This window comes from Vulpes vulpes, chromosome 1, assembly GCF_048418805.1.
Source record: "Vulpes vulpes isolate BD-2025 chromosome 1, VulVul3, whole genome shotgun sequence".
Taxonomy (NCBI): domain Eukaryota; kingdom Metazoa; phylum Chordata; class Mammalia; order Carnivora; family Canidae; genus Vulpes; species Vulpes vulpes.
The window spans coordinates 162,125,022-162,152,108 of record NC_132780.1 but is presented as its reverse complement, the minus strand read 5'-3'; the positions used below and the strand labels follow the sequence as shown (position 1 = coordinate 162,152,108).

The following is a 27,087-nucleotide window of genomic DNA, read 5'->3' as shown; positions in this document are numbered from 1 at the left end:
GAAATAAAAAGTGTTTTATTTTTTCCACAAAGAACAATGATTGCTAAATGGCTTTGAGGAGTTTAAAAAAATGGACCAAAAAAAAAAAATAAGGTTTACCCTGAAGCGATCATAAAGTTTCAGTCCATATTCTGGAGCAGTTTAACAAATCCATTTAACAGCCAGGCCATGTGTTTTCATTCCTTTTTGGTACTAGAAAAAAAATCATTCTAAGGTATAATTGGACATAAGTGTGGAAAACTATATTTCTCCCTGCCCCCTAGGAGCATGCATGGCACATGAGTATTCAGGCTTAGGATCATGAAAATCTATAGTTAAACATTTACATGAAATAATGGCAATTTAGAGATGATAGTCAATAAATAAAGGACACATTCTTTTTATACAGCCCTCTTTTTTGCTTTCTATGTCTGATTTAAGTATAGTGAAAATGATTCCTGAAACACTATTAACATATCTGTTTTTCAGTTGGATAGTTCAGATGCCAAGGCTGAAAGGTACAAGATTATGAAAAAAAAAAGTACTTAAGTATAGTTTTCTACTTCTTAAATTGAGATATAATTGACATATACTAGTTTTAGGTGTACAACATTTGTATATATTGTAAAATGATCACCACAGTAAGTCTAGTTAATATCCATCACCACATATAGTTAAAAATATTTCTCTTGTTAGGAGAACTAAGTTCTGCTCTACTAACTTTCAAATATACAACATAGTATTAACTATAGTCACTATGCTGTAATTCCATCCCCAGGAATTATTTATTTTGTAACTGAGAATTGATACCTTCTGACCACCCTCCACCTGCCTACTTCTGACAACCATTAGTGTATTCCCTGGATCTGTGAGTTTGATTTTTTTTTTTTTAGATTTTGCATGTAAGTGAAATCATTTGGCATTTGTCTTTTTCTGCCTTATTGCATTTAGCATGATGTACCCAGAGTTCACATTTTTGCAAAAGGCAAAAAATTTTCTTCTATTTTATGGGTGAATAATATTCCGTTGTGTATATATACCACATCTTCTTATCCAAATTCATCCATCACAGGACACCTAGGTTGCTTCCATGCCTTAGCTACTGTAAGTAATACTGCAATGAATGTATGGGGAGGGGAGGGTCATGCATATACCTTTTTGAGTTCATTTTTCATTTTTCTTTTATAATACTCAGAAGTGGTATTGCTGGATCATATGGTATTTTTAACTTTTTTTTTTTTTTTGATAGTCACACACACACACACACACACACACAGAGGCAGAGACACAGGCAGAGGGAGAAACAGGCTCCATGCACCGGGAGCCCGACATGGGATTCGATCCCAGGTCTCCAGGATCGCGCCCTGGGCCAAAGGCAGGCGCTAAACCGCTGTGCCACCCAGGGATCCCTATTTTTAATTTTTTGAGGAATCTCTAAAATACACTGTTTTTCATAGCAGCTGCACTAATTTACACTCCTACCAACAGTGTTCATGGGTCCCCTTTTCTCCATGCCCTTGCCAACAATGTTATTTCTTATCTTTTTGATACTAGCCATTCTAACATGTGTGAAGTGGTAGGTCATTGTGGTTTTGATTTCCACGTCCCTGATGGTTAGTGATAATTGAATATCTTTTCATGTGTCTATTGGCCATCTGCATGTCTTCTTTGGAAATATGTGTATTCAGGTCCTCTGCTCATTTTTAAGTCATACTGTTCTGGTTTTTTTGCTATCGAGTTATATGAGTTCTTTATGTGTTTGGGATATAACTCTCTTAGAAATATGATTTACAGATATTTTCTCACATTTAGTAGGTTGCCTTTTTATTTTGCTGATAGTTTCCTCTGCTGGGCTGAGGCTTCTTATTTCCATGTAGTCTCACTCACCTGTTTTTGCTTTTGCTGCCTTTACTTTTGGCATTTGATCCAAAAAATCATCACCAAGATTGTTGTCAAGGAGCTTACAACCTATGTTTTTGTCTAGGAGTTTTACAGATTCAGGTCTTACATTCAAGTCTTTAATTCATTTGGAGTTAATTTTTGTATATGGCATAAGACAGTGGTTGAGTTTCATTCTTTGGCCTGTGGCTGTCCAGTTTTCCGAAGACCATTTATTGAAGAGTCTGTGCTTTCCTCATGGTATATATTCTTGGCTCCTTTGTATTCTTGGCTCCTTTGTCGTAATGGACCATATATGCGGAGGTTTATTTCTGGGCTCTTTATTCTGTTTCATTTATCTCTGTATCTGTTTAATGCAAATACCATACTGTTTTGATTACTATAGCTTCGTGATATAGTTTGAAATCTTCCTAGGTATTTTATTCTTTCTGATGCAATTGTAAGTAGGATTGTTTTCTTAATTTCTCTTTCTGATAGTTCATTACTAGTGTGTAGAAATGCCAACAATTTTTGCATATAAATTTTGTATCCTGCAATTAACAACTCATTTATTATAATAGTTTTTGGTAAAATATTTAGGATTTTCTATATATAGTATCATGTCATCTGCAAATAGTGAATTTTACTACTATTTTAACAATTTGGATGACTTATTTCTTGTCTGATTGCTGTAGCTAGGACTTCTAGTACTATATTGAATAAAAGTGAGAGTGGGCAGCCTTGTCTTGTTAGGGAAAAAGCTTTTAGCTTTCACTGTTGAGTATGATGTTAGCTGTGGGCTTGTTATATATGGCCCTTATTATATTGAGGTGCATTTCTTCTATATCTAGTTTGTTGAGAGTTTTTAATCACAAGTGGATATTGAATTTTGTCAAATATTGGAGTTTTTTGCAACTATTAAGATGATCATATCATTTTCATCCTTTATTTTTCAGTCTGGTGGGTCACACTGATAGATTTGCAGATGTTGAATCATCCTTGCATCCCTGGAATAGGTCTCATTTGATAATGTGATTTTTTTAATGTGTTGTTTAATTCTTTGCTAATACTTTGTTAGAGGATTTTGTATCTATGTTCATCAAAGATACTGGTCTGTAATTTTCTGTGGTATCCTTGTCAGGTTTGGTATCAGGGTACTGCTGGCTTCATAAAATGTTTGGAAGTTTTTCCTCCTTTTCAATTTTTGGAAGCATTTGAGAAGGCTAGGTATTAACTCTTTGAATATTTGGTAAAATTTATCAGTGAAGCCATCTGGTTTTGTACTTCATTTCTTGGGAGGTTTTTGATTACTGATCCATTCTCCTTACTAGTAATTGGTCTATTCAGATTTTCTATTTCTTTATGGTTCCTGGTAGGTTGTATGTTTCTAAGGAATTCATTTTTTTCTGTATTGTCTGATTTTGTTGGTGTATACTTGTTCATAGTCATTTATTATCCCTTCTGTTTCTGTGATATCAGTTACAATGTCTTCACTTTCATTTCTGACTTTATTTATTTGAGCCCACTCTTTCTTGGTCATTCCAGCTAACTTGTTTGTCAGTTTTGTTTATCTTATCAAAGAATCAGCTCTTAATTTCATCAGTCATCTCTATTACCTTTTAGTCTCAATTTAACTTATTTCTTCTCTGATCTTTGCTATATACTTCTCTCCTTCTAACTTTTGGTGGTGTTTTTTCTTTTTCTAGTTGTCTGAGGAAGGGAGGTTGTTTGAGATCTCTGTCTTTTGTGTAGGCATTTATCACTAAGAACCTTCCTTTTAGAACTACTTTTGCTGTATTTCATAAGTTTTAGGATGTTATGTTTCCATTTGTATTTGTTTCAAGGTATTTATTTCTCAGCATTTTTCCATTTTTAACCTTCATGCCCTACCTTACTGTGGCTGCTTCTTTCATGCTTATCCTCTTCAAATGGTGATAATGTGGTTAAGGGTTTGGAAAAAAAAAAAAAGTGACATCATTAATAATGACAGAGTAAGGACCTCTGAATATTGTCTTATATAGAAACAATGAGAATACTTTCAGAAATTGTCAAAATCAACTTTTTCACAACTATGGAAATTAAGCCAGAGTGTATGTACATCAATCTGAGGAATGTTCAAGAAAAATGCTAAATGTTGGTAATAATGAGTATTACATTATTTCAACTTTCCCTATTCCCATCCTCTTCTTCCTGCCTCCCTGGTGGTTGTGAAAATCAAGAGTCCTGCAGTCAGGGTGAAAATCAGCAGCTATTCATTCTAACAGTCACTGGGGGTAGAACAGGGTTGAAAAAGCTCCAAAAAAAAGCTCACCAAAGCTCCATTATAAGAGAATTGTCATTATTCTACCCAATAGGTCTGTAGAAATTGACATTCTCAAAGCTTATCTTTATCTGACCCAAGATCTTGCTCAGTACAAACAGCCTTTTCCTGGGAGCCTTTGTAAGAAATAAAAAATAGGAAAACAAAAACTAAACAAAAATAAAAATCAAATGTTGATTGTTTACCATTACAGCTCTCTGAGGCAATGATAATAGTTATGACAAACAATAAATTATTAAAAAATTTCAATGGAAAAATCTTGGATAATATTTACATAGGGGCTTTGAAAAGCTCTAACATATTTCTAGGATTCTAGAAGGCCATATAGTAGTAGTGTAGGTCTAAATATAGGGTACAGAGCTGTACATATGCTTATGAAAAAAACCTTAGAAGGCCCTGAGTTCTCATCTCTGACCTTGAGACTGTGCAAGATTAACAGCTGATTTCTCATCAGGAACCATAGAAGCCAGAAGGCAGTGGGATGACATAAATACCTAAAGAAAAATACTGTCAACCAAGAATTCTATATCTAGCATAAGTATCTTTCAAAAATGAAGAAATGAAATGAGCCTGGGTGGGTCAGTGGTTTGGTGCCTGCCTTCGGCCCAGGGGGTGATCCTGGAGTCCCAGGTTGGAGTCCCACATTGGGCTCCCTGCATGGAGCCTGCTTCTCCCTCTGTCTGTGTCTCTGCCTCTGTGTGTGTGTGTGTGTGTGTGTGTGTCTCATGAATAAATAAAGATATTTTTTTAAAAACTGAAGGAGAAATTAACATATTCCTGATAAATGCCAAGAAAACTTATCACTAGCATATATGTTCTATGAGAAGTACTGAAGAGTCTTTTAGGCTAAAATGGTAGGATACCAGACAGTAATTCTAATCACACAAATAAATAAGAGTGCCAGTAAAAGTAATGTATGGATAAATTTTAAAGAGAGTATAGATGTAAGTTTTACCTCTCTTTTTTCCATACTCTCTTATTTAAAAGACAACTGCATGAAGCAATAATTAGAAATCAGGATTAAGAGCTATACAATATAGATGTAATTTGAGAACAGGACAAAGGGGGGCAGGAATAATGGAAATATGTAGGAGCAAAGTTTTTGTGTACTAGTGAAATTGGTATTTATCTGAACTAGATTGTTAGAAGTGAAGATCCTAATTGTAATTCCCAGGGCAGCTGCTAAATAAGTAACTCAAAAAAATAAATGATAAGTGACAAAATGATACACTAACAAATATCCTTTTAATGCAAAATAAGATGGTAGTTTAGGAATAGAGGAATGAACAGATATTAGACATGAAGGAAACACATTGCAAACTGGCAAATATGAATCTTAATTTACCAGTAATTCCATTAAATATAAATGGATCAAACAGTGTCCATTAAAAAGACATATGGACACAATGGATTAAAAAAATCACACAAAAAAACTCCAAAAACCACCATGATTGAAGTATAATGCTGTCTACAAGAAAAAAATTTTAGGTATAAGTAGGTTGAAAGCAAAAGAATGTAAAAGGACCTCCCATGCAACAGGAACCAAAAAAAGGGCTGGAGTAACTATATGAATATCAGACAAAATAGACTTAAAGACAGAGTTGCCTGTAGAGACAAAAAAGTTATATTATAATGATAAAATTGTCTGTCCTTTAAGAAGATATGACAAAAAAAGAAAATATGACAGTTATAAATATATATGCATCTTATGATGGAGCCCCAAAATACATAAAGCAGAAATGACAGAATTGAAGGGAAGATACAGCTCAACAATAATCATTGCAAACATCAACATCTATTTTCAATAATATAACAATTAGGAAACAAACTAAGAAGCCCTGAAAAATACTGTAAATTAATGAGACCTGTAAAATCTAGAGAATGTTCCACTCAACAGATATACATTCTTTTCAAATGCACAAATGAACATACTCTAGGAGGGACTATAAAGTATGTTTTATGTTAAGCCATAAAACAAGTCTTAATAAATTTAAAATAGTTGAAAGCATACAAAATGTGTTCTCAGGCCATGCTGGAATGAAATTAGAAATCACTACCATAAAGGAGTTGGAAATTTAAAAGTATGTGGAAATTAAACAGCATACTCATAACCACTTGGTCAAGGAAGATATCATAAGGGAAATTGGAAAATATTTTTAGATGAATGAAAATGGAAACCCAACATACTAAAACTTAGAGATTGCCCCTAAAGCAGTGCCTAGAGGAAAACTTATACCTACAAATGCTTCTGTTAAAAAGAAAGATCTGAAACCAATAACCTAAACTTTTGCCATAAGAAACTAGAAACAGAAAACTAAACCCAAAATAAGTAGAAGTAAATAAATTAGGGCCAAAATAAATGAAACAGGGAATAGAAAAGCAATAGAGGAAATCGGCAAAACCAAAAGTTTGTTCTTTACAAGCATCAACAAAACTGACAAACTTTTTAGTTTTATTGTCCAGGGAAAAGGAGACAAGCTTCAGATTATTAAAATCAGGAATGAAAACAAGAACATTACTACTGTTTATAGAAGATTGTAAGAGAAAAACCATGAAACATTATATGCCAATATGCCAACACATTAGATAATAGAGATGACATGGGCAAACTCATGGAAAGACTATTAAAACTGATTCTCAAAGGGCACCTGGCTGGCTCAGTTGGTGGAGCATGCAACTCTTGTCTCAGGGTTATGAGTTCAAGTCCCACATTGCATGTAAGTGTAGAGGATTACTTAAAAAAAATCACCTTAAATAGAAAATCGGAATATACTCATAAGAGATGGATTAAAACAAAACTTCTATAGAGAAAAGCCCAGTTCCAGATAGTTTTCCTGGTGAATTCTAACAAATATTTAAAGAAGAATTAAAGGGTGTCTGGGTGGCTCAATTAAGGATCTGCCTACAGCTAAGGTCATGATCTCCAGGTCCTGGGATAGAATCCCACATTGGGCTTCCTGCTCAGCAGGGAGTCTGCTTCTCTCTCTCTCTGCCCCTCCCCACCACTTGTCCTCTCTGTCAGATAAATAAATTCTTTAAGAAAATAAGAATTAAGACCAATCTTTCATGAACATTTCCAAAATGTAAGGCGGGAACATGTTTGAAGTCCTTCTATAAAGCCATAGTTACCCTGATACCAACACAGGACATCAAAGAGAAAAAAAAACCCTATAGACTAATATTCCTTATGAATGTGGATGCAAAAATCCTAAACAAAGTACTAGTGGAGTTAATCCAGCAAAATATAACAAAAAAGATCATACATCATGACCAAGTGGGATTTATCCCTGTCGTGTAAGGTTAGTTCATATACAAAAGTCAGTAAATATGCTACACCATGTCAGAACAAACAACAAAAGCCACATGATCAAATCAATAGGTGCAGAAAATGTGACAGAATTCAACATTCTTTCATGATAAAGACACTAGATTGATAAGTGAGGAATGGAAAAGAACATCTTTTACCTGATACAGGGCATCCATGAAAAAGCTAACCTACTTAATAGCTGAAGATGAAAGCTTTTCCCCTAAGATCATGACGAGGATGACCCCTCTTGACAGTTGTATTCACCTTTGTAATGTAGGTTGTAACTGGGATAATTAGTTGAAAACAATGAATAAAAGGCATCTAGGTTGTAAAGGAAGAAGTAAAATATCTTCAGTTATCAATAGCATGATTTCTTTTAATATAGCCTCAAGAGTACATGTACAACTTGTAGCATGGAGCCTACTTAAAAAAAAAAAAAAAATGGGGGAAGGTGCCCGGGTGGCTCAGTCAGTTAAGTGTCTAACTCTTGGTCTCAGCTCAGGTCTTGATTCCAGAATTGAGTTTAAACTCTGTGTTGGAGCCTACACTATTATTAGTGCTAGTAAATAAATTTAGCAAGATTGTAAGATACAAGATCAACATAAGAAATCAATTGCATTTCTATTACATTGGCAATGAACAACTTGAAAAATGAAACCATAAGACCATTCTATTCACAATAGTGTCAAATAATAAAATACTCAGTAACATTTAACAAAATAAGTATCAGGCTTGTATACTAAAAACTATAAAACATTATTAAGAGAAATTAAAGAACTTGAGAAGTAGAAAGACATCTTATATTCCTGGATTAGGAGACAATGTTATGGGTTAAAAGATTACTCAAATGAGAGTATTCCCCAAATTAATCTGTAGATTCAGGGTAATTCCTATCAAGATTATGGCTGCCTGTTTTGCAGAAATTGCCAACATCATCCTAAAATTCATATTGGAAAGGAAGGGACTCAAAATAGCCAAAACAATTTTGAAACAGAACAAAGTTGGAAGACTTAAACTTTCTGATATGAAAACTTAGTATATAAAGCTCCAGGAATAGTGTGGCACTGGCATAAAGATGAGTATATGAATTAATAGAATGGAATTGAAAGAGCAGAAATAAACCCTTACATTATGGGTTTATCAATCAGTTGATTTTTGCCAAGGATGCCAAGACCATTCAATAGAGAAAGACTAGTTTTTAAAAATGGTGCCCAGAGTTATGAATATGCTAAAAGCCACTTAATGCTCCTTTTAGGCAAATTTCATTATCTATGAATTCTGTCTCAATGAGGGGCGCGGGTAGGTAGGGAAGATTCACACACTTTACAAAAGACTGGATGTGCTCTGCTAGGACGAGCTGTGAGTGGTTCACCTCAGAATTACAGAGAGGAGAGGAGGTACCACATGCACATCTTTAGACAGTTGTATGTGTATACGTTTTTAAAAATTTTTTTATTTATTGGAGAGGAAGGCAGGGAGAGCACAAATGGTGGAGGGGCAGAGGGGAGAGGGAGAAGCAGATTCCTCACCAAGCAGGGAGCTTGATGCAGGGCTTGATCCCAGAACCCCAAGAGCATGTTGTGAGCTGAAGGCAGACACTTAACTGAGCCACCCAGGTGCCCCTACATGTGTAAATGCTTTAATTTGGAGATTATCTTTTTTTTTTTTTAATTTGTAGTAGAGACCGACTTTTTAAATTACGTGATACCTACTGCCAGTAGTAGAAGTGTCAAGAGCCCAGTGTTCTAATACCATTAGCCAGAGTGACTGTTAGGGAAAAAAGGCCTTTAGTTTCTTGTAACCAGACTATAAAGGTATTGTTGCCAAAAACTATCCTTTGGGAATTAGAAATAGTTTTGGTTTGTATCAGCCTTGCTTGAGATTAGACTGCGTGGTTAGAAAAGAGAGAATATGCCAGTGGGACAAGTATATGGAAGTGAGACTAAGTTGATACATACTATAAGGAATTGAAAAGCATTACCAATGCTTTTAACTATAGCTGAAGGAGGAAGAGATTTGCTGGACTTGCTTTTTCCTTTCCAGTTTGTCTGGTTTTTGTTTTTTCCTTATTGTAATGACTAGGGCCTCCAGTACATTGTTGAATAAAAATTGAGAGCAGACAGCCTTGCATTCCAGACTGCAAGGGTTTAACACTGTCTTTCACTATTAAGCATATATAATATTGGCAGTAGGTGTTTCGTAGATGCTCTTTATCAAGTTGAGGAAGTTATTAGTTTACCAAGTAGCTTTTTAAAAATCTTGATGTTGGATTTTGTCGAGTGCATTTTCTCTGTTTTTTTTTTTAAGTCTAGCTTTGTGAATTACACTGATTTTGAAATGTTAAATCAACATTGCAGTCTTGGAATAAACCTCACTTGGTCATGATTGAATGCCAGCATGAATCCAACCAACTGAATCCAACAATAATCCTCTCAGGACCCCAAGATCATGACCTAAGCTACCCAGGTGCCCCTTAAGTACTGCTTTAGATGCATCCTACATTTCTGTTTTCATTCAGTTAGCCACTTTTTCATTTCCCTTTTGATTTCTTCTTAGATCCATAGTTTATTTAGAATTACATTATTTGGTGTCCAAATATTTGGAGATCTTCCAGATATTTTCGTATTATTTCTATTTGAATTCCATTGTGGTCAGAGAAATATTTTTACAATTTGAGCTCTTTTGAATTTATTGAGATTTGATTTATGGCCCAGACTATGGCCTGTCTTGACAATGCTCCTTGAAAAATCGTGTATTCTGTATTGTTAGATGGAATGTCCTATAAATGTCAGGTCAAGTTGGTTAAGTCTTATATAATACCTTTACTGATCAAACTTAGTAAGTTTTCAGTTATTCCATTTTCTATCTCCCTTTCCTACCTTTCATTCAGTTTCTGTGACTTGTTTGTATGTTTTGGTGTTTTCTTTAGTGGTTTCTATTGTTATGTCTTCAAGTTTGCTAGCCTTTATTCTGCAGTGTCTTATCAGCTGCTAATACCAGCCTGTATATTTTCACAACAGTGAGATCTCTGGGTCTTTTTCCTATCTGCTGTATCTCTCATTAGCATGCTCAATCTTTCCCCTACCTTTTTGAACATAGGAAACTTATTTATAATGTTTTAATGTCTTTGTTCTGTAATTCTATCATCTATGTTATTTCTGTTGACTGATTTTTATTTTCATTATGGGGTTGTATTTTCTGGCTTATTTGTACATCTGGTAATTTTTGTAGCTCAGGTGTTTTGAATTTTATGTTGCTGGGTACTAGAAAAAATTCTATGTTATGTTTATAAAGAATATGTGTGACATAAGTTTATTATATATATACATATGTATATGTATACACACACACACAGGGGAATACAAACATAAGAGACAGTTTCTCCACCCTATCCCTGTGTCACTTGAAGAAGTCAGGAAGTTCTGTGTTCATAGTGAATAACCAGTTTTAATTTGCATTTTAATTTTTATACACCCGTAGGACAGAGAATTCTACTCCCATGATTTTTGTAAGCCTCCCAGTATCTGAACTACTGCCAACATCTTTAAAGCTAAATTAATTTCACTAGAAAAAAGGAAGGGTACGTATGATACTTGAGGCATAAATACTTGGAAATTAAGAAAACCCAAAATATCCATGTTGGGTTGGAAGCAGTGGTTTAAGAAGCTAAAAACTCCTTGTGCTGCTTTCAGAGGGAAAACTCTTTAACTCCCCAGCTTTTTAGCAGGTAGGATGATTCCCTGAAAGGCAACCCGGAGTTTGGGGCTAGGTAGTGTGCAGTTTCTACATGCTGGCTGTGCCTGGCTTCCTTTGAAGTACTTTGAAGCTAAGCAGAGGCATGGTGAAGAAATAGAGGAGGTAGGAGATTTAAGAGCATCTGAATTGCCTCCCTCCTCCTTTTGTATTATTAAACAGAAAACCACGTTGCCACTGTGGTGAGCCACGGTTGCTGGCCTGCCAGGCGCCACCCACCCCTCCAGTGAGGCCAGGAAAGGGCCAGTTGTCAGCTTTGCTTGCAGAAGTTGTACATTGTACTATATGAGTCTGCTTTAAGAGTTAGAAGGATATTCCTGAACCAAGGAAAACAAGAAAATACAATCCATATTTTTCAGTGGTCACCATGATGAATGTGTTCAAGACTTCGGGGAAAATGAAGAAAATCAAAGTGGCTTCAAGCATTTTCAGACTGCTTTACATTTTAGACTTTTTTTTTTAAGTTAAGAATGAGGAAATACTACCTTAAAGCCACGTGAAAAATATACCAGGACCTTAAGTGATTGAGAAGGGCAGGTCCTCAACTATAGAAAAAGGATGAAACTTAAAATACATGAGAAAAAGCAAGACATCTTAGGACACTAAAATCTGAATTCACCTATTATAAAAGTTACCTTTTGTGAATTTGACGTTTTGGCTTTTTGCTGAAGAGGTCTGTGGATGTTTAGGCTGTATGAAGAAGGCTTCAGACTTACCAGCCAAGTGGTGTGAAATGCAGGTGGCCTGATTTCTGCCACTACTTTCGCAGCCCCTTTTCCTTTCAACCGTTTTCCAACTGTAAATGGTGGCCAGTGCCATCTGCCCTTCTTATAATGGTATTTTAACTTACATACCATAGAATCTTTTGAACTGTGCTTTGCAGTTAGTGGGGTCTTTCCATTTGCTGATTTTATATCAGACGCTGAGTTGAAAAGGTGTCACACCGCTCTTGCAGGTGAGGAAATGGGGAAGTTTCAGGATCAAGAAAGGTTAAGTGACTTGGCCAATGTCCCAAGTACAAGGATCCAGGCAAAACCAAAAGGCTTCTAATTCCAAATTTAGTGTTCCTTCTGCTGGAATGTGCTGCCTCTCTTCAGGATTGGTGGAGAATTTTGGGGCCAGTCCTCAGCTAATGCTTTATTTATTCTGCCTCACTCAGCAAGTGATGTACAAAGTTATGTTTGTAGGTGGCTTAGTGGGAGGTTTTCCTATCAAGGGGACAGGTTCTAGTATGTGGGACTGGCCCAGTCTGGCAGGGAAGGTGATTGAGAATGCTGGTTGTAGTTTTTTTTTTTTTTTTTTTTAAAGATTTATTTATTCATTCATTCAGAGAGAGTGAAGAGAGAGGCAGAGACACAGGCAGAGGGAGAAGCAGGCTCCATGCAGGAAGCCCGATGTGGGACTCGATCCCGGATCTCCAGGATCACACCCCAGGCTGCAGGCGGCGCTAAACCGCTGCGCCACCGGGGCTGCCCTGGTTATGGTTTTCTCACAACTCCCCAACTATACTTTTGCAAAAAGAAGCATAAATCAATTCAGTTAATGTCGAAGAGGGCAAAATGTTGCTAAGAAATGTCCTTGGAGATTGGTCCTCACAGCTTTAATTCTAGGAGGGTGTCTGACTTTACAGAGTCAGCTTAGTCATTAAGAGCAGAGGTCCAGGGCTTCAGACTTTCAAAACAACTACAAAGGTTGTAGCAGTTGCTTGCTGAGATAGCTTGCATTTAATGGCTGAGCCTTTAACACAGGATTTGTTAAACTACATATTTAAATAGTAATGGTTTTTCATGACTAAATCATTCAAGGAGGTTGACACTCATTTGTTTCCTTAAAAAAAAAAAAATTAAACCCCAAAATTAAATTTATCAAATGGCCTGACATCTCCTGCATTGATTTCCAACTCTCTCCCATCCCTGTCCGGTTGAACCAAGTGGAAATTTAAACCAAATGATTATGTAGTTTTAATTTTCTAGCTAATTGACTTCTATTCTTCAGTCTTCTAAACTCAAAGTAAATCACAGCAGTGCTGGTTCTGGTAAGAGCGCACATAAAGATGGTAAAGAATAGGCAGGAGACCCGGGCAGGCTCTCTCTATCCGGAGGATATTTAGGGTAAGTCTGTATGCTCTTCAGCTACATTTAGTTCTTAATTCCCAGTGTGCTGAATGTCGGGGTGTGATGACTTCTGTGAAAGAGCAGCTTATTATCAACAGCCCAGACTTTGTATATACAGTAGATGTTGTTCCCTGCCCCCACCCCCGTGCATACACCTTTGTCATGGCACTGAATGGACTATACTGTAATAACTGTCTTTCCTTTTGGGACTGTGATACATATAATGCTCCTATTCAACTTTGTGAACCAAGACCTAGCAACATACTTGATATTCAAAGAAGTTTTTGATGTATCCGAAATTTTACAGAAAAAAGAGAAGTACACCAGTATTTTATTTTAAAGTCTTTTTTTTTTTCTTTTCACAAAGGATTTGCTGTAAGTCTTCAAGTCATCTTGTCCAATCCAAAAGCTGTATTTAAGCGTCGTGGATCCCAGCCAGGGATGCAAGAATCTGATTTTCTAAAACAGATAACAACAGTTGAAGAACTGGAACCAAAAGCAAATAACTGCACCAAGGTATTCATTTCACTTGTGCTGCTTGACCTTGTTGAGTGTCAGCGTTAAGAAGTGTGGCTACCCAAAAGATTTCCCTCCTCTTTAGGTTCTCGTGTGGCACACGCGGACAGAGAAGGTTAATCTAGCCAACGAGCCAAAGTACCGCCTGGACACAGTGAAAATTGAGGTGTAAACTGAACTGAAGCAGCAGCTGGTGCAGTCTGCCTGGCTAGTGGATGTGGAAGAGGAGTTCGGAGGTTAGGCTGCAGAACATTCAGGTATTGTTCACTTCAGTAGGACAGCCTTTATTGTCAGCTGATGGACATCTGTTTAAACAGAGCCTGTCAGTTCATACAGCTGATGGGATTGGTATAAAGTCTATGTTTTTGTCTTTGTTTGTTCTGCATGTTTTTCCTACAACTAAACTGGAAGTTCTTTGTAGAGTACAACTAGTGACACTGCAGGATACCATTGTGAGTATCTTATGTACTTTTTTTTTTTTTTTCCCATTTGGCCTTATAATTGGTAGAACGGAGCAGGTTTTAGAAACAAATGACAGGTATTTTGTCAACTAAATGTTCCCAGTTCCTCACTTTGCAATGTTAAGTAATATTTGTAAGGTTGGTGGCAGTATACATTGTAGGAAATAAAACCCACAAAAATAAAAAGGTCTGTGGATTCATCTGTTTAATATAGGGATATAACATTTTGTCAATACTAGGCACCATAAAATGTAAACACAATTACTGTCATAAACCTGGATATACCTTCAAGGATTGAAAGTGGCTTTGTTTAGTTACCCTGTTTGCATTATAGTGCAGAGAAAGGTCTTCATGTTATCAGCACTATGTACATAAGAAGAGATCCAAATTACGAGAGGCAGAATTTGAGGTTTTTTAAACATTTGTTAAACTAAGTTTTGTAGTAACATCCAGGTTTATCTTCCTTTCACTAACCACGTTCCCTGTTAAGCACATCATAACAACAGCACAGTGAAGTGAATGATGAAATAAAAGAACTTTGATACACTAGAAAACAGTGTTCAGTGATACATTTACATTCTATTTATATGATTAAACATTTGATCATACAGTACCTTCCTACAGGATTACTGGCTAATTTGGGGGTGGGGTTTATACTGTTAGAGGTATTACTAACATGATAACTACTTCCCTTATATGCAGACATTAGAGCTATAATTTTATTGAGACTAAAACTGATTATGCAAGTTGACTGAGCAGCTTCTCAAATAATGTGGTTTATGAAATCATGGGAAATGAGCAAAGCTGCCCTTGACATAAATGGTTTCTCAACCTGCTTTTCACACCAAATTTAATCAGTACAGACCAACACGGTCAGTCAGGTAATTCTTAATATGAACAAATGGGGAAAAAGAAAAAATATATGTACATGAAGAAACAGGGGAACTAGATGCGTTTTAGCAAGGAATGTCAGGTGGTAGTTCTGGATGAAACTTGCACTGCAGTTTTCATTTCCACAGCTGTGTGCTGAGAGTCTGACCCGATGAGCTTCCAGACCATCCTGCTGTTGTGTTGGGGGGCTGGCCAAAACCCACTGTTGGGTTCGTACTACTGATACTCATGCCAGCCATTTGCTGATTCATCTGTGAAACATAAAAAGCTTATTTAAGAGGCTTACTTCACTTTTAATTCTTGTTCCGTTAGCCACAGTTAGACATTTTTAAGTTACCCTATTGTATTAGAAGCTGTCTTTATTTGATGTTAATTTAGTCAGATAATGACATTTAATAGCAATTATAAGTACTTTTCAACATGTGAAAATTAGTCAAATCATGGGGGGTAAAAAGTAGACTACCAAACAATTATTTCCCTAGAGAAAGCAAGTAGCTACTTCATTTCACTTTTTGTTCATTTCCTTCCACTTTTTTTTGTTAGCATTGTCCATAAAGTGATCTCAATTATATTCTATTTATTCATTTTCAAGACTCCATTTCTTGTCCCCCAAAGATTAAACACAACTGAAAGAAAGTACCAAAACAATCTTTGAATCTGAGTCCACTATTCTTTCAATTCTACTAGGATGTTGTGCTTTAACTGTAAGGACTGAGGAAATTTTAGAAAGCTATTCTTCTGTCTTTATTAAAATCTTAAATGGTTCTACATACCTATTAATATTTTTAAAAAGGTCTTAAAGCATACCTTTTCTTTTGCTCAGTTAACCACTACACATCTAAAATTAATTTTCATGGTATAACATTACATGTATTTTTATTCCAAACTGGAATCATATATGTATAGGAGCATCCTAACCCTTTCCCTGTGGTACTTCTCAGATTCATATGGCAAGATTTATCACTAAGTACAGAGCGGATTCAAAATCAATGCTCAGGGTTGGAATGTATTCTTAATAAAGTTCATTTGTTATTTTGCAGACACTGATGTTTACAGCATTGCTGATGAGGCATTAGTGTCCAGCTCTTCTTACCTACTAATGGATGTTATAACCACCTTGCAGTGAGCAGGTGCTGGAAAATGCCTGGAAATAAGGGCCAACGTTAACTCCTTATGGATGTGTCTAGCCCCTTAACCTTATCTGAGTGTGCTTCAGCATTTTGGCTACACAAAAGTGGTTTCTGACATTTGGTACTTGAGGTTCCCTAGTATTGAGAGCAATGTCCTACAGATAATTCCTTTCTTTTTTATTTTTTTAATTTGCACCGTGAGATCAAGAGTTGGATGCTTAACCAACTGAGCCACCCAGGTGCCACAAATAATTCCTTTAAATAAATAATGATGACAGAGGTGCCTGGTTGGCTCAGTAAGTAGAGCATGTGACTCGATTTCAGGGTTATGAGTCTGAACTCCATGTTGGGTGTGGAGATTATAGTGATAGTAAAAGCATTCATGGGATAGACAGTGATTCTGGTAATGTTAATAATTACTATAGACTATTCTTTCAATGCTTTCAAGGTAAAACAGCTGACCAGAATAGAAACCAAGAATCCTCCAAATGCTAGAGGAAGATCAAATAAGAACTGTAAAGGGAAGGAGTTGTTGGAGCATGAACCTAAATCTAAGGTCAGAATGGAGCACTAAAATAGAAACTGATTTGAAAGAAGTTATACTAAAATGTTGGCTTAAACTATGAGGGGATGTCTGAGACAAATATGGACTTGTCCCTAAGTATAAAGGAAATCCAACTTTATAAAGGATTTTAAACAAAAATAGTTCTTATAAAGCCAGGGGCAGTAGTCACATGACATGGAGAATAGCCTAGATCCCTCATAAAATAGTGCTCTGAGAATAAGAGGCTGGATATGTTTCTAATTTGTCAAGTTACCACATAGATTCCCCCAAAATTATTAGTGAAGGTAGGCTGGTCTAGGTGGACTATATAAATACCCCACCAGAGAAATGGGTTAAAAGCCTGGTGCTAATTTCACCAAGTGGCAAGTTTTTCAAGATGCCCAGGAAAATTTCTAGCTATTACAAGATATTTACCAGTGCTATAATCTGAAATGAAAAAATGCTTATTTCTTTACAGAATAATCTCAATATATGGTCAGTGACAGCTCATTTGTCTATCTGATGAAACTTCCTAATGCCTATACACAGTTCTCACCTTATACATTATCCCTACTCAAATTTTTCTGCCAGTTTGTTAGACTTAAATAAAACCATTTAGAAAATAAATCTACTTTCTTTGATTCTGGATAAGTTGGAAAGTTAATGACCCCTTACCTGTGAGAGGTTCCACTGGGGCTGTTGAGCTTGCGGCAGGCCAAACTTACTCTGGGGTGCACCCATCTGTCCCACCATTCCTCCTTGGGGGCCAACCACATTTGGAGGAAGTGGCATCACACCAGTTTGTGCATTTCCCATAAACCCATTGGGCATGGGCATGCCCACCATCATGCTTGCACTTTGTCCCATCACATTTCCTAGAAGGCCAGGAGCTGCAGGTGCAGGCACAGGCACGCCCATTGATGGAAAACCTTGAAATGCAGTCGGTGCTTGTGAGGTAAATGGTATATTTGTGGGTCCCATAAACACACCTGTATTTTAAGAACCATAAAAAGAAAATGAGGAGAACAGAACTACTGTATATAGCTGCACTCACCTCCATAATCACAGAAAAAGGATCACCATCTTTCTGAACTACCTACAGTAAAAATTTTATTTCCAGTCTGCTCCCACTGCTCAGACCAATTCACATACCAATACCCTCAGAGATGGTTACTTCCGGAATGCAGTTACAAACCTGAGCAAATTTAATTAGAATAAATAAATGTTATGCAATAATTATATAAAATATCCAAACTACGCAGCAGGATTATGTGCTGTTTGTGCTGACATGCACTACTGGTCTTCCACTATCAAACACATAAGTGAGATGATGATGTCTGCCTTTAATAGAAGCAGGTGGGATGCCCTACAGTTTCAGCTCACTATTTTAGAGGAAATGGGTTCAATAGATCATGTAAACAACGAATCTTACTGTGCAGTATTTCATTATAATAAAACCTCAAAGTTGAGTAAATCATGTGATAATTCAGACTGATGGTTTACTTACAGAGAATATACCATACTGTACACAAAGTTGTAAACTTCATGCAAATCAAAATAATTTTTTAAAAAATCCATGTCCTATAAGCTTGTGAAACAATATTAAGTGATATGTGAAGAGCCTGTTAATCCTAAGTGAATAAAGTTTTGTGACTCCTGTATATGCTTAATTCTAATGCTTCAATTTTGTAGTTGCATAAATTGCAACAACAGCACTCATTATGTAGAAAAATAGGAAGAAGTGATATAACACAAAGGGTATACTTTTAGTAATGTCATTACAATTCACTGACAGCAGATCTCAAAATGAATTACCCGGAGTACTCTGCTGCTGAATGGTTCCTGTACCATACAAAGATAAGATGGAGTCTTTGGAGAGTTGTTTTTTTGCCACTTCTTCTGACTTTGTAGCTTGTTCAGTGAACAGATCCAGATCCCCAGATATTACTGTAGACAGACTGGCAGCTGCAGGTATAGAGGGTGTCCCCTGAGACAAATATCAAAACAAGAGGTCAGATTCTGCATATTAAAACAGTTCATCTGTTGCTTAAAATCTAAATGAAATTAGAATTTAAACAATTGTAGAAGGCGATATGATGACATTACAGAGGATCATTTACAAGCCCACACAAAAACAACATCCTGGATGAAGGTATACTGTTTCCTGTTTTGAACTTGTTAATGTAAGAGAGGCAGATTGAAGTTCTTTCATAATAAATGCGTTTATTTGCTAAACTGATGCTGAGTTTTTGCTCATCACATCCTGACTATAGCGGGTTCGACAACAGGATGTGATGGCTTTGTAAGGACCACCATTCCTGAGAGATGCTGGGGCATCCCCTTTGGCAACTACTACTACAAGGAACTGCTTTCTCTTGGAATAAAGAACGTTGCTACAATGACAGCAGGCTCCAAGAGGGTCCTGCAAAGGCTGATTTTTGTCTACTTTGAAAAAAGGAAAAGGTCTTTTCAAAAGCTGCCTCAAGATATTTGTATAAACCTAATCTATATCAGTTTTAATGACAGCTTTAGAATCTTTCTAATCTATCCAGAAATGAACCACAGTAAAACTTCAACCACCTGTACTCTCAACCATATCTTCATTCCACTTTTGGACAAGGGGCAAATGAACACAAATACAAATAAACATGTAGATATTATTTTAATACAAAACAAAAATTTTCACTTTATATGTGCACATGGATTAAAGTGAGGTTATTAGCTGTGACTGTATAATCTCTATAGTCATTAGTCAATCACAGTTTACATGAAATTGTTTTAGATATGAAGGGTTTCAAAGAATTCTAAGAACAGTAAAACTGGGTAAGAGTCTTCTCAAACTATAGAATAAGATGAGAGTAGTAGTTACAAGTTAAAGATCATGCATATGATTTGCCTTAATTTAAAAAATCAAATAGTCTGGCTAAAAAAAAAAAAAAAAAAAAAAAAAACTAGCAATATAAACTACCATCCAAGCACTGTATTCACAAATTTAAGCAAATCAATGTCGAATCTACTATGACAAATTAAGCAAGAATTCTGAGATAGAAAGGCCACTTAATTTTGCAAAAGATCTGAAATGTGTAAGATATCAGACATAATTGAATACCAAATATAACAATATGCTTGATTAAAGTATTGTCCGAACTACCAATGATGCAGCAGAAGCTCACAGAAGCTAAGAGTAAGAGCTCTGGAGCCAGCCTATTAGAACTAAACTCTGGTTCCACTGCTTACTGAAGAAAACAATGTACCCTTGGAGACTGTCACTTAATCTCCATTGTCTCTCTTCTCTAAACTTTGGGATAATAAGATTTCCTATCTTACACAGTTGCTTGATGACCACAAGAAGTACTCTGTGGCAGGGTTAAACACACAGTGTTTATTGTTAATGTTGTCAGGTAATGAAGCAACCATCTCACTAACCTTTTCATCATGTTTCTGTTCAATCTAAGAACCTGCTCAAAACCCTAAGGTTTATTCCCTGTGAAAGAGATGTAACTACAAGAAAATCCAAATGGCTGGGAACTATTACAATAGTTCCCCTATTCCCACTCCTTCCAAGATACAGTCGAAGGGCCCGTGGATGCCTGAAACCACAGATAGTATCAAAACCTATATATGTTTTTTTCCTATACATCCTATACACCATATACCTCTGATAGTTTATGAATTAAACACAGAGATTAACTACAAAAAAGAACAATTACAATATATTAAAAGTTATGTGAAAAAAATAAAAGTTATGTGAATGTAGTCTTTCTCAATATACACTGTATTCACCCTTCTTGTGATGATGTGAGATGATTAAAAGCCTACATGATGAGATGAAGTGAGATGAATGACAAGTGAGACACTGTGACGAGTGTTAAGCTACTACTAGTCACCCGGTGATACATCAGAAGGAAGATGCTCTGCTCCCGAACTGTGGGCAAGTGAAACCTTGGAAAATAAAACCACGGTCTCATCCTAGAGCAGCCTAATATTCACATGCTCTACACATGTATATCTTTCTTTTGAGGAGCGCAGATGAAATGAACATCTACTTCAACATGGTCATAGTCTAAAAGCAGCCAAACCAAACAGCATGATGAGTAAGCCCTCCTATGTCTTTCTCTCTCTCTCCCTTTTTTTTTTTCTGGTGCTCCATTTGATAGCAGTACAACTCCAGAATAAAAGAGCAACTTTTGACTGTCAATTTACACTTTGGGAGGCTGCAGAATCACTGACCAAAGGTTCTCTAGCAGTTGGGATCCTAGGGCTGATCCAAGGACAGGGCACAGTGCTTGTGCAGGTCTAGATACTGTTGGTCTATGTATATTATAGACAGAAGGAAAGGGATGGTTTCTACAAGTCACCTTTGAGGACTCTGGAATGCTTCCCTCTGAACCCCCAATACACATGCACATTCTGGTTAGCTAAATATACCCCAAGACCCTTTGGAAGACATAAGGGTAAATCTCATCTTCACGAGAGTGGGGATTTTTTTTTTTTTAACATTTATTTATTTGAGAGAGAAACAGAACACAAGCAGGGGGAGGGGGAGAGAGAGAGAGAGAGAGAGGAACAACTAGACTTCCTGCTCAGCGGGGAGCCTGTCATGGGGCTGGATCCCATGACCCTGAGGTCATGACCTGAGCCCAAGTCAGACACTTAACAAGCTGAACCACCCAGGTGCCCCTGAGTGAGAAATCTTTTAATTGAACTTCAATTATTAATAAAATCAGCACTGAAAGAATTATAGCGTTCAAGAGTAATTCCTATTTCTGTCCAATCAATTTTACTTAATAGAAACCCATCAAAATTATTAAGTTACATAGCTGGAGTGTATGTGTACTTTAACCTGCCTTTCTCCTCCCCCCATTTTAAAAGACATTGTTTTAAAAAAGATGTCTGGGTTTTAATCTTTACATGTAGTTCAAATGAAAGAGAATTCTGTTCCCCACATATTTTATAGGGCTCAATACAACTGGCACAGTTTTGGTCCAAAAACAATGCTCTAAAGAAAGAATTACATGTGATTTTACAATAAGTCCTGCTACTCTTAGTTATTGATGCAGAATGCACAAAGCATGAAGGTCAGACCAACCTCTCGTAAAGGCAGAAGCTATATCCCATATTGCTTGTCATGTGCTACTTAAGAGTTAAATGAAGTCTGCATTGTTCTACTTGCTTTGATACTGAACAGAACACATGAAGTAGTACACTGAAGCCTCAGATGTGGGGTCTAAGTCTCCAAGCAGTTACAAAGCACTCTCATAATCCAGTGGAATCGAAAGAAGTCTAACAGATAAAACAGCCTCACAAGAATGCTAGACCAAAAGAAACTGCTTTTCATGCTCAAATCATCAAATAATCTAAATGCCTTTCTGAAGCCACAACTTTAGCATTAGACAGTTTTTATTATCACATGCCTACCCATGCCTGTATAAATTCACAAGGTGCTTAATGTTAATTGAAACAAATAGTAACAGTCCCTCTTTGTAGGTGTTGGGGGAGAGGAGAAGGAGCAAAGCCATAAAATAAAGCTGTCTTTTCTGAAAATAAAACATTAATGCTGCAGGCAATTTTCATAAAGATAATTTAAACTAATTCCTTTTTTTTTTTTTTAATTTTTATTTATTTATGATAGTCACAGAGAGAGAGAGAGAGGCAGAGACACAGGCAGAGGGAGAAGCAGGCTCCATGCACCGGGAGCCTGATGTGGGATTCGATCCCGGGTCTCCAGGATCGCGCCCTGGGCCAAAGGCAGGCGCCAAACCGCTGCGCCACCCAGGGATCCCAATTTAAACTAATTCCTAACAAATTTATTTGCTCAATTCTATTGGTAATTACACAATGACTATCCATAATAACAAAAAATATGTGTAATAGAAGTATAAGCAATTAATCTTCTTAGTTAAGACATAGGTTCTTATTAAAACTTTCTACCCAAACACTATTCATTTGGCTCAGTTTTTCTAGAGAAAAGGACAATATTTCACCTCAAAAATTATACTATACTGATACAACTATTCATTTATAAAGTATAAGTTTAAGATAAAATCTTAAAGCTGTACACTTAAGAGTAACCTCTATCCTAATAGTTCAATATAAAACTATATAAAAATATATTAACTTTAAACACAAATAGTTCATGAGCTCACTTGTACGTGGAAAAAAAAAAAGCTGAATTCATAGAAAGCAAAATGGTGGTTAACAGGGTTCGAGGGTAGAGGAAATACAGGGAGATTGGTACAAATTCAGTTATAAAATTAATAAGGTCCTTAGACCCTGAGGATAGTTTATTATACCGTGTTGTATAACTGAAATTTGTGAGGAAAGAACTAAAGTGTTCTCATAAAAAAAAAAAAAAGTGAATATGTGAGGTGATGGATGTGTTAATTTGATGGTAGGAATCAAATATACACTTTAAATATTTACCATTTTGTCAATTATACCTCAGTAAAGCTGAAAAAATATTTAAAGTATTAAACAATTTACAATTTAAAAAAAAAGTGAAGGCAAAAAATTCCATGTAATGTTAAGAATACAATTCAAAATTTCTTTACCATCATATGCAAAAAAAAAAAAAAAAAAAAAATCCTGATTGTTACTGTTGTCCTAAATAATTTTTTTTAAAGATTTATTTGACAGAGAGAGCGCGTGCGCATGTGCCTATGAACATAGGAGGGGGAATGGCTAGCAGCGGGGGAAAAGAAGCAGGCTCCCTGCCCCACAGGCAGGGAGCCCAATGTGGAGCTTAATCCCAAGATCCGTGGATCATGACCTGAGCCGAAGGCAGATGCTTAACCAACTGAGCCATCCAGGAGCCCTGTTCTAAATTTTTTTTTTTAAATCATTTTAACAAGTAAAAACACTGTGTGCCCATTATACTTCAATTAAAAAAAAAAGGTTTTAAGACTAACTTAAAACAACTTATCTTCATAAAAAAGAATATACTATTTTACTGAATTTGCTGGAATTTCTTATTCTTGTTTTTTTTTGTTTTTGGTTTTGATTTTTTTTGTAGCCAGAACTAAACACTACCTTGGGAGTGGCTCAACAGAACATAAAAAAAGAACTATTGGCTTGCGATCAATATTTAAACACCCGTGGCTTTAAAACCTCTGAAGTGACCTTGTTAATTTCAGGCAAGGTTGAAATAGTCTGAGTCTTCCCACTGGTTCACTCTAAGCACCACTGTTTGCCTAAAAGCCAAGAGTCAGCAAACTTTAAACAGTGAATATTTAGCCTTGTGGGTCAGTGTCTGTTGCCAACTCTTCAACTTGCTTCTGTAGTGTGAAAGCAGCCACAGATAATATGTAAACAAATGGAATGCTGTTTCAATAAAAACTTTATTTGCAAAAATGAGCTGCAGGCTTAATTTGCCAATCTCTGGCCTAAAGAACAAAGTTTTCAAGTAAGAGACTGCTCAGAGACAATTCTTTCAAAATTGAAATTTCGATACTTTTCATAAAGGAAATAAGCAGTGACCATGTAAAACCATTTTCTTACTACATACCTGAGCTGGGGGTATGACTGTTGCAGGTAAGGGATTAGATATCATTGGTCCAAAGATGTCTAGATCATCATTCAGGGATGGCACTGTGGTTGTGTTCCCATTGGTCACTGGTGCTTCAGCAGGGCCATCTGAAAAGAATACAGATTCTCATTCTAAAGTAGATTCTCTTCAATTACTTGGAACATGGCATTGTTTAAAAAATTAATATATGGTTTAAAAAACAGTTCAAAGGTGACAAAATATATGTTCCCCTCCACCCCAGGCTCTCTCCTCTTTCCCAAATAAACTATTTCCAGTTGTTTATTCTCCCAAAAATATTCTTTACTCAGTTTCTAGATATGTCCAAACCCTGCTTTAACAAATGGTATTACATTATTCACATTATTCTGCATCCTGATGCTTCCTTATGTGCCAGGCACTGTTCTGAGTACATGCATTAACTAATTTAATCCCCATAATAGTATGAGACAGACACTACTTTTCAGATAACTGGCTAAACTGGTGTTTAATATCATGTTCTTACAAATAATGTCTCTCTATAAATGTGCACGTGTGCATGTGTGTATTTTGGACATATGTTTACCTATGTTGAAAATAAATTTTGATGATTTAAAATGTCTGAAATGTTTAATTTTCAAGTTAAAAAAAGAGAAAAAAAACTGCTTAGAAAGAAAACATATACTATATAAACTGATTCTATAAGAAATATCCGTAAAACTTTTAAATAAATCCTTTTTTACTCAAGCATGGCCACCTTCAGTGATGGTAGTACCAAGCCACTGAATTGTTTGGAAAAGGAACTCTGATAGAGCAACAACATCCTGTATCAGCTTCCTTTTATCCTACCATTCAAAAAATTTTATATCTCCTTTTTACATTAGTGCAGGTTATAAGATGTAAGAGATGGGAGTCGGAATGGGTTGGAGTAGAGAGTTCGTGAGCATCAGGGAATGGGACACCTCACACAGTTTATGGTGGCCACAAGCAAGTAACAGAATACCCCAACTCTAATCTCTTAGGATGTATATCCTAATTGAGCTTCTATTTTAACAATTTACAATATAATTTGATCTCACTTTGATATACTACACACTCCTCAAAGGCAAATCACTCTTCTTTCAAAATTTCTTCAACATTGAGTGGGATGTTTTATACAAAGCAGGCTTCAAATATTTGGCAAATTTAATGGAAGGTCTACACACCGTGGGTATTTTTGCCATAACCCACAGAAACTCAAAGGTTTCTTCTCTTTTTTTGAAATATAACTATAGAAACTGGTATATTTTATTTCCCCATTTAAGCTTCAGTGAATCACAGATAATTATTAATTTCAATGAATAAATGAGTCACAATTACCTATTTTTTACCACTTAATTTATAAAAGACTATGTAAAGCCCACAAAAGATTAATTTGAAAGAGATCAACTGCAACTATTTTTAATAATTTTCAGTGAGACCACATTATCAGAACCACCAAAAAAATGTGTATGTATATATGTATGTTCTATTTCTATTAAACACTATGGACAATTTAAAGGTGAAGCAATAAAACAATGCACAGATTATTACTAATTTATAATATACAGAATTTTAAGTTGAGACACAACTATGACACAAAAGAATTCAAATATGACTCATGAAAGAATTTTTTTCATTTATAACCACATATAGCAACATTTGTTTTGAAGTCAGACCTCCCGAAAAAACCACTTCATGTTTTCCAGTCCATTCTGCATTCCGTTTACATCACGTGTAATACAACATGTAAATATGAACCAGAAATAAAGTATTTTAAAAGGACAAGATATTCTAGATTAAAAACAATTAAAGGAACATCTTTGTGATATCTACAACAGCTCAGTAAAGAAACTCAAATCACAAGGACATGTGAACCAGTGTAAGTACCCATCAGCTGCGAGTTGGAGACAAGGAAACAACCTTGTCAAACAGACATGTTTAATGTTATCATATGAACAAGGAAGCATTTTATTAGCGAAAATATAACTATTTTATATATGCAGTATATTCACAAACAAAAGCATGCATCCTCTAAAACAAACTTTGAATAAGAGGAACAAAGGTAAAAAAGCAAAAACCTGACAAGTTGAGTATAAACTTATGTATTTCTGGTTTTTCAGTTAAATTTTTTTGCTTCTTCAAGTAATAGCAAATATTAACAATTAGGACCAAATTACGAAAAAAATACCTTACATATTAGAAAATACTATTCTTTTACTTTTTGTGGAATAGAGAAAGTATCATTAGTTGATTTTTATCACAGGTCATGTCAATCTAGTTTATAGAACACCAGTGAGCCCAGGTACACTGCAAGATAACATGACTTCATGTTCTGCTGCTGTACTGTAAATAGCTTCATTTTCTCATCCGATTACAAATATATATACATTTAAAATCTAACCTTTTGAAATCTCAGAAAACCATTCCACACAAACTCCACCTACCATAGTGGAGCTGCCATGAAAGTCAACTCATAATACAAGTCCAAGGAACTTTGGAATCTTTTAGAATGAGACAGACGAAGCATATCTTTTAGGAACAGTGATCTTCATGGTAAAGTTGCCACTGTTTCCGAGTGATTAAGGAAGATACCATTTTAACCCCAAAAACCTAAGATGAAGAAATTTCTCCTAGGTCTGACCAAGGTTTCCTTTCCAGCTCGTGACAGACAC

At 35.9% G+C, this 27,087-nt stretch overlaps 2 protein-coding genes across 7 annotated transcripts in view; one reads left to right on the top strand and one right to left on the bottom strand.

The window, feature by feature from the left end:
- Positions 1-18,554, top strand: part of B3GAT2 (beta-1,3-glucuronyltransferase 2) — an 83,352-nt gene extending 64,798 nt beyond the window's left edge. The window contains exons 3-4 of the mRNA XM_025991144.2: positions 13,719-13,867; positions 13,953-18,554. Of these exons, the coding sequence (XP_025846929.1) occupies positions 13,719-13,867; positions 13,953-14,039 (236 nt within the window). The 3' untranslated portion in view covers positions 14,040-18,554. The remainder of the gene's footprint in view (positions 1-13,718; positions 13,868-13,952) is intronic.
- Positions 14,519-27,087, bottom strand: part of SMAP1 (small ArfGAP 1) — a 175,162-nt gene continuing 162,593 nt past the window's right edge. For all 6 annotated transcript variants that reach the window (XM_025991141.2, XM_025991140.2, XM_072735149.1 and 3 more), the window contains 4 exons: positions 24,398-24,525; positions 18,709-18,880; positions 17,569-17,882; positions 14,519-15,470 (listed from right to left, as the gene is read on the bottom strand). In XM_025991141.2, the coding sequence (XP_025846926.1) occupies positions 15,336-15,470; positions 17,569-17,882; positions 18,709-18,880; positions 24,398-24,525 (749 nt within the window). In that variant the 3' untranslated portion in view covers positions 14,519-15,335. The remainder of the gene's footprint in view (positions 15,471-17,568; positions 17,883-18,708; positions 18,881-24,397; positions 24,526-27,087) is intronic.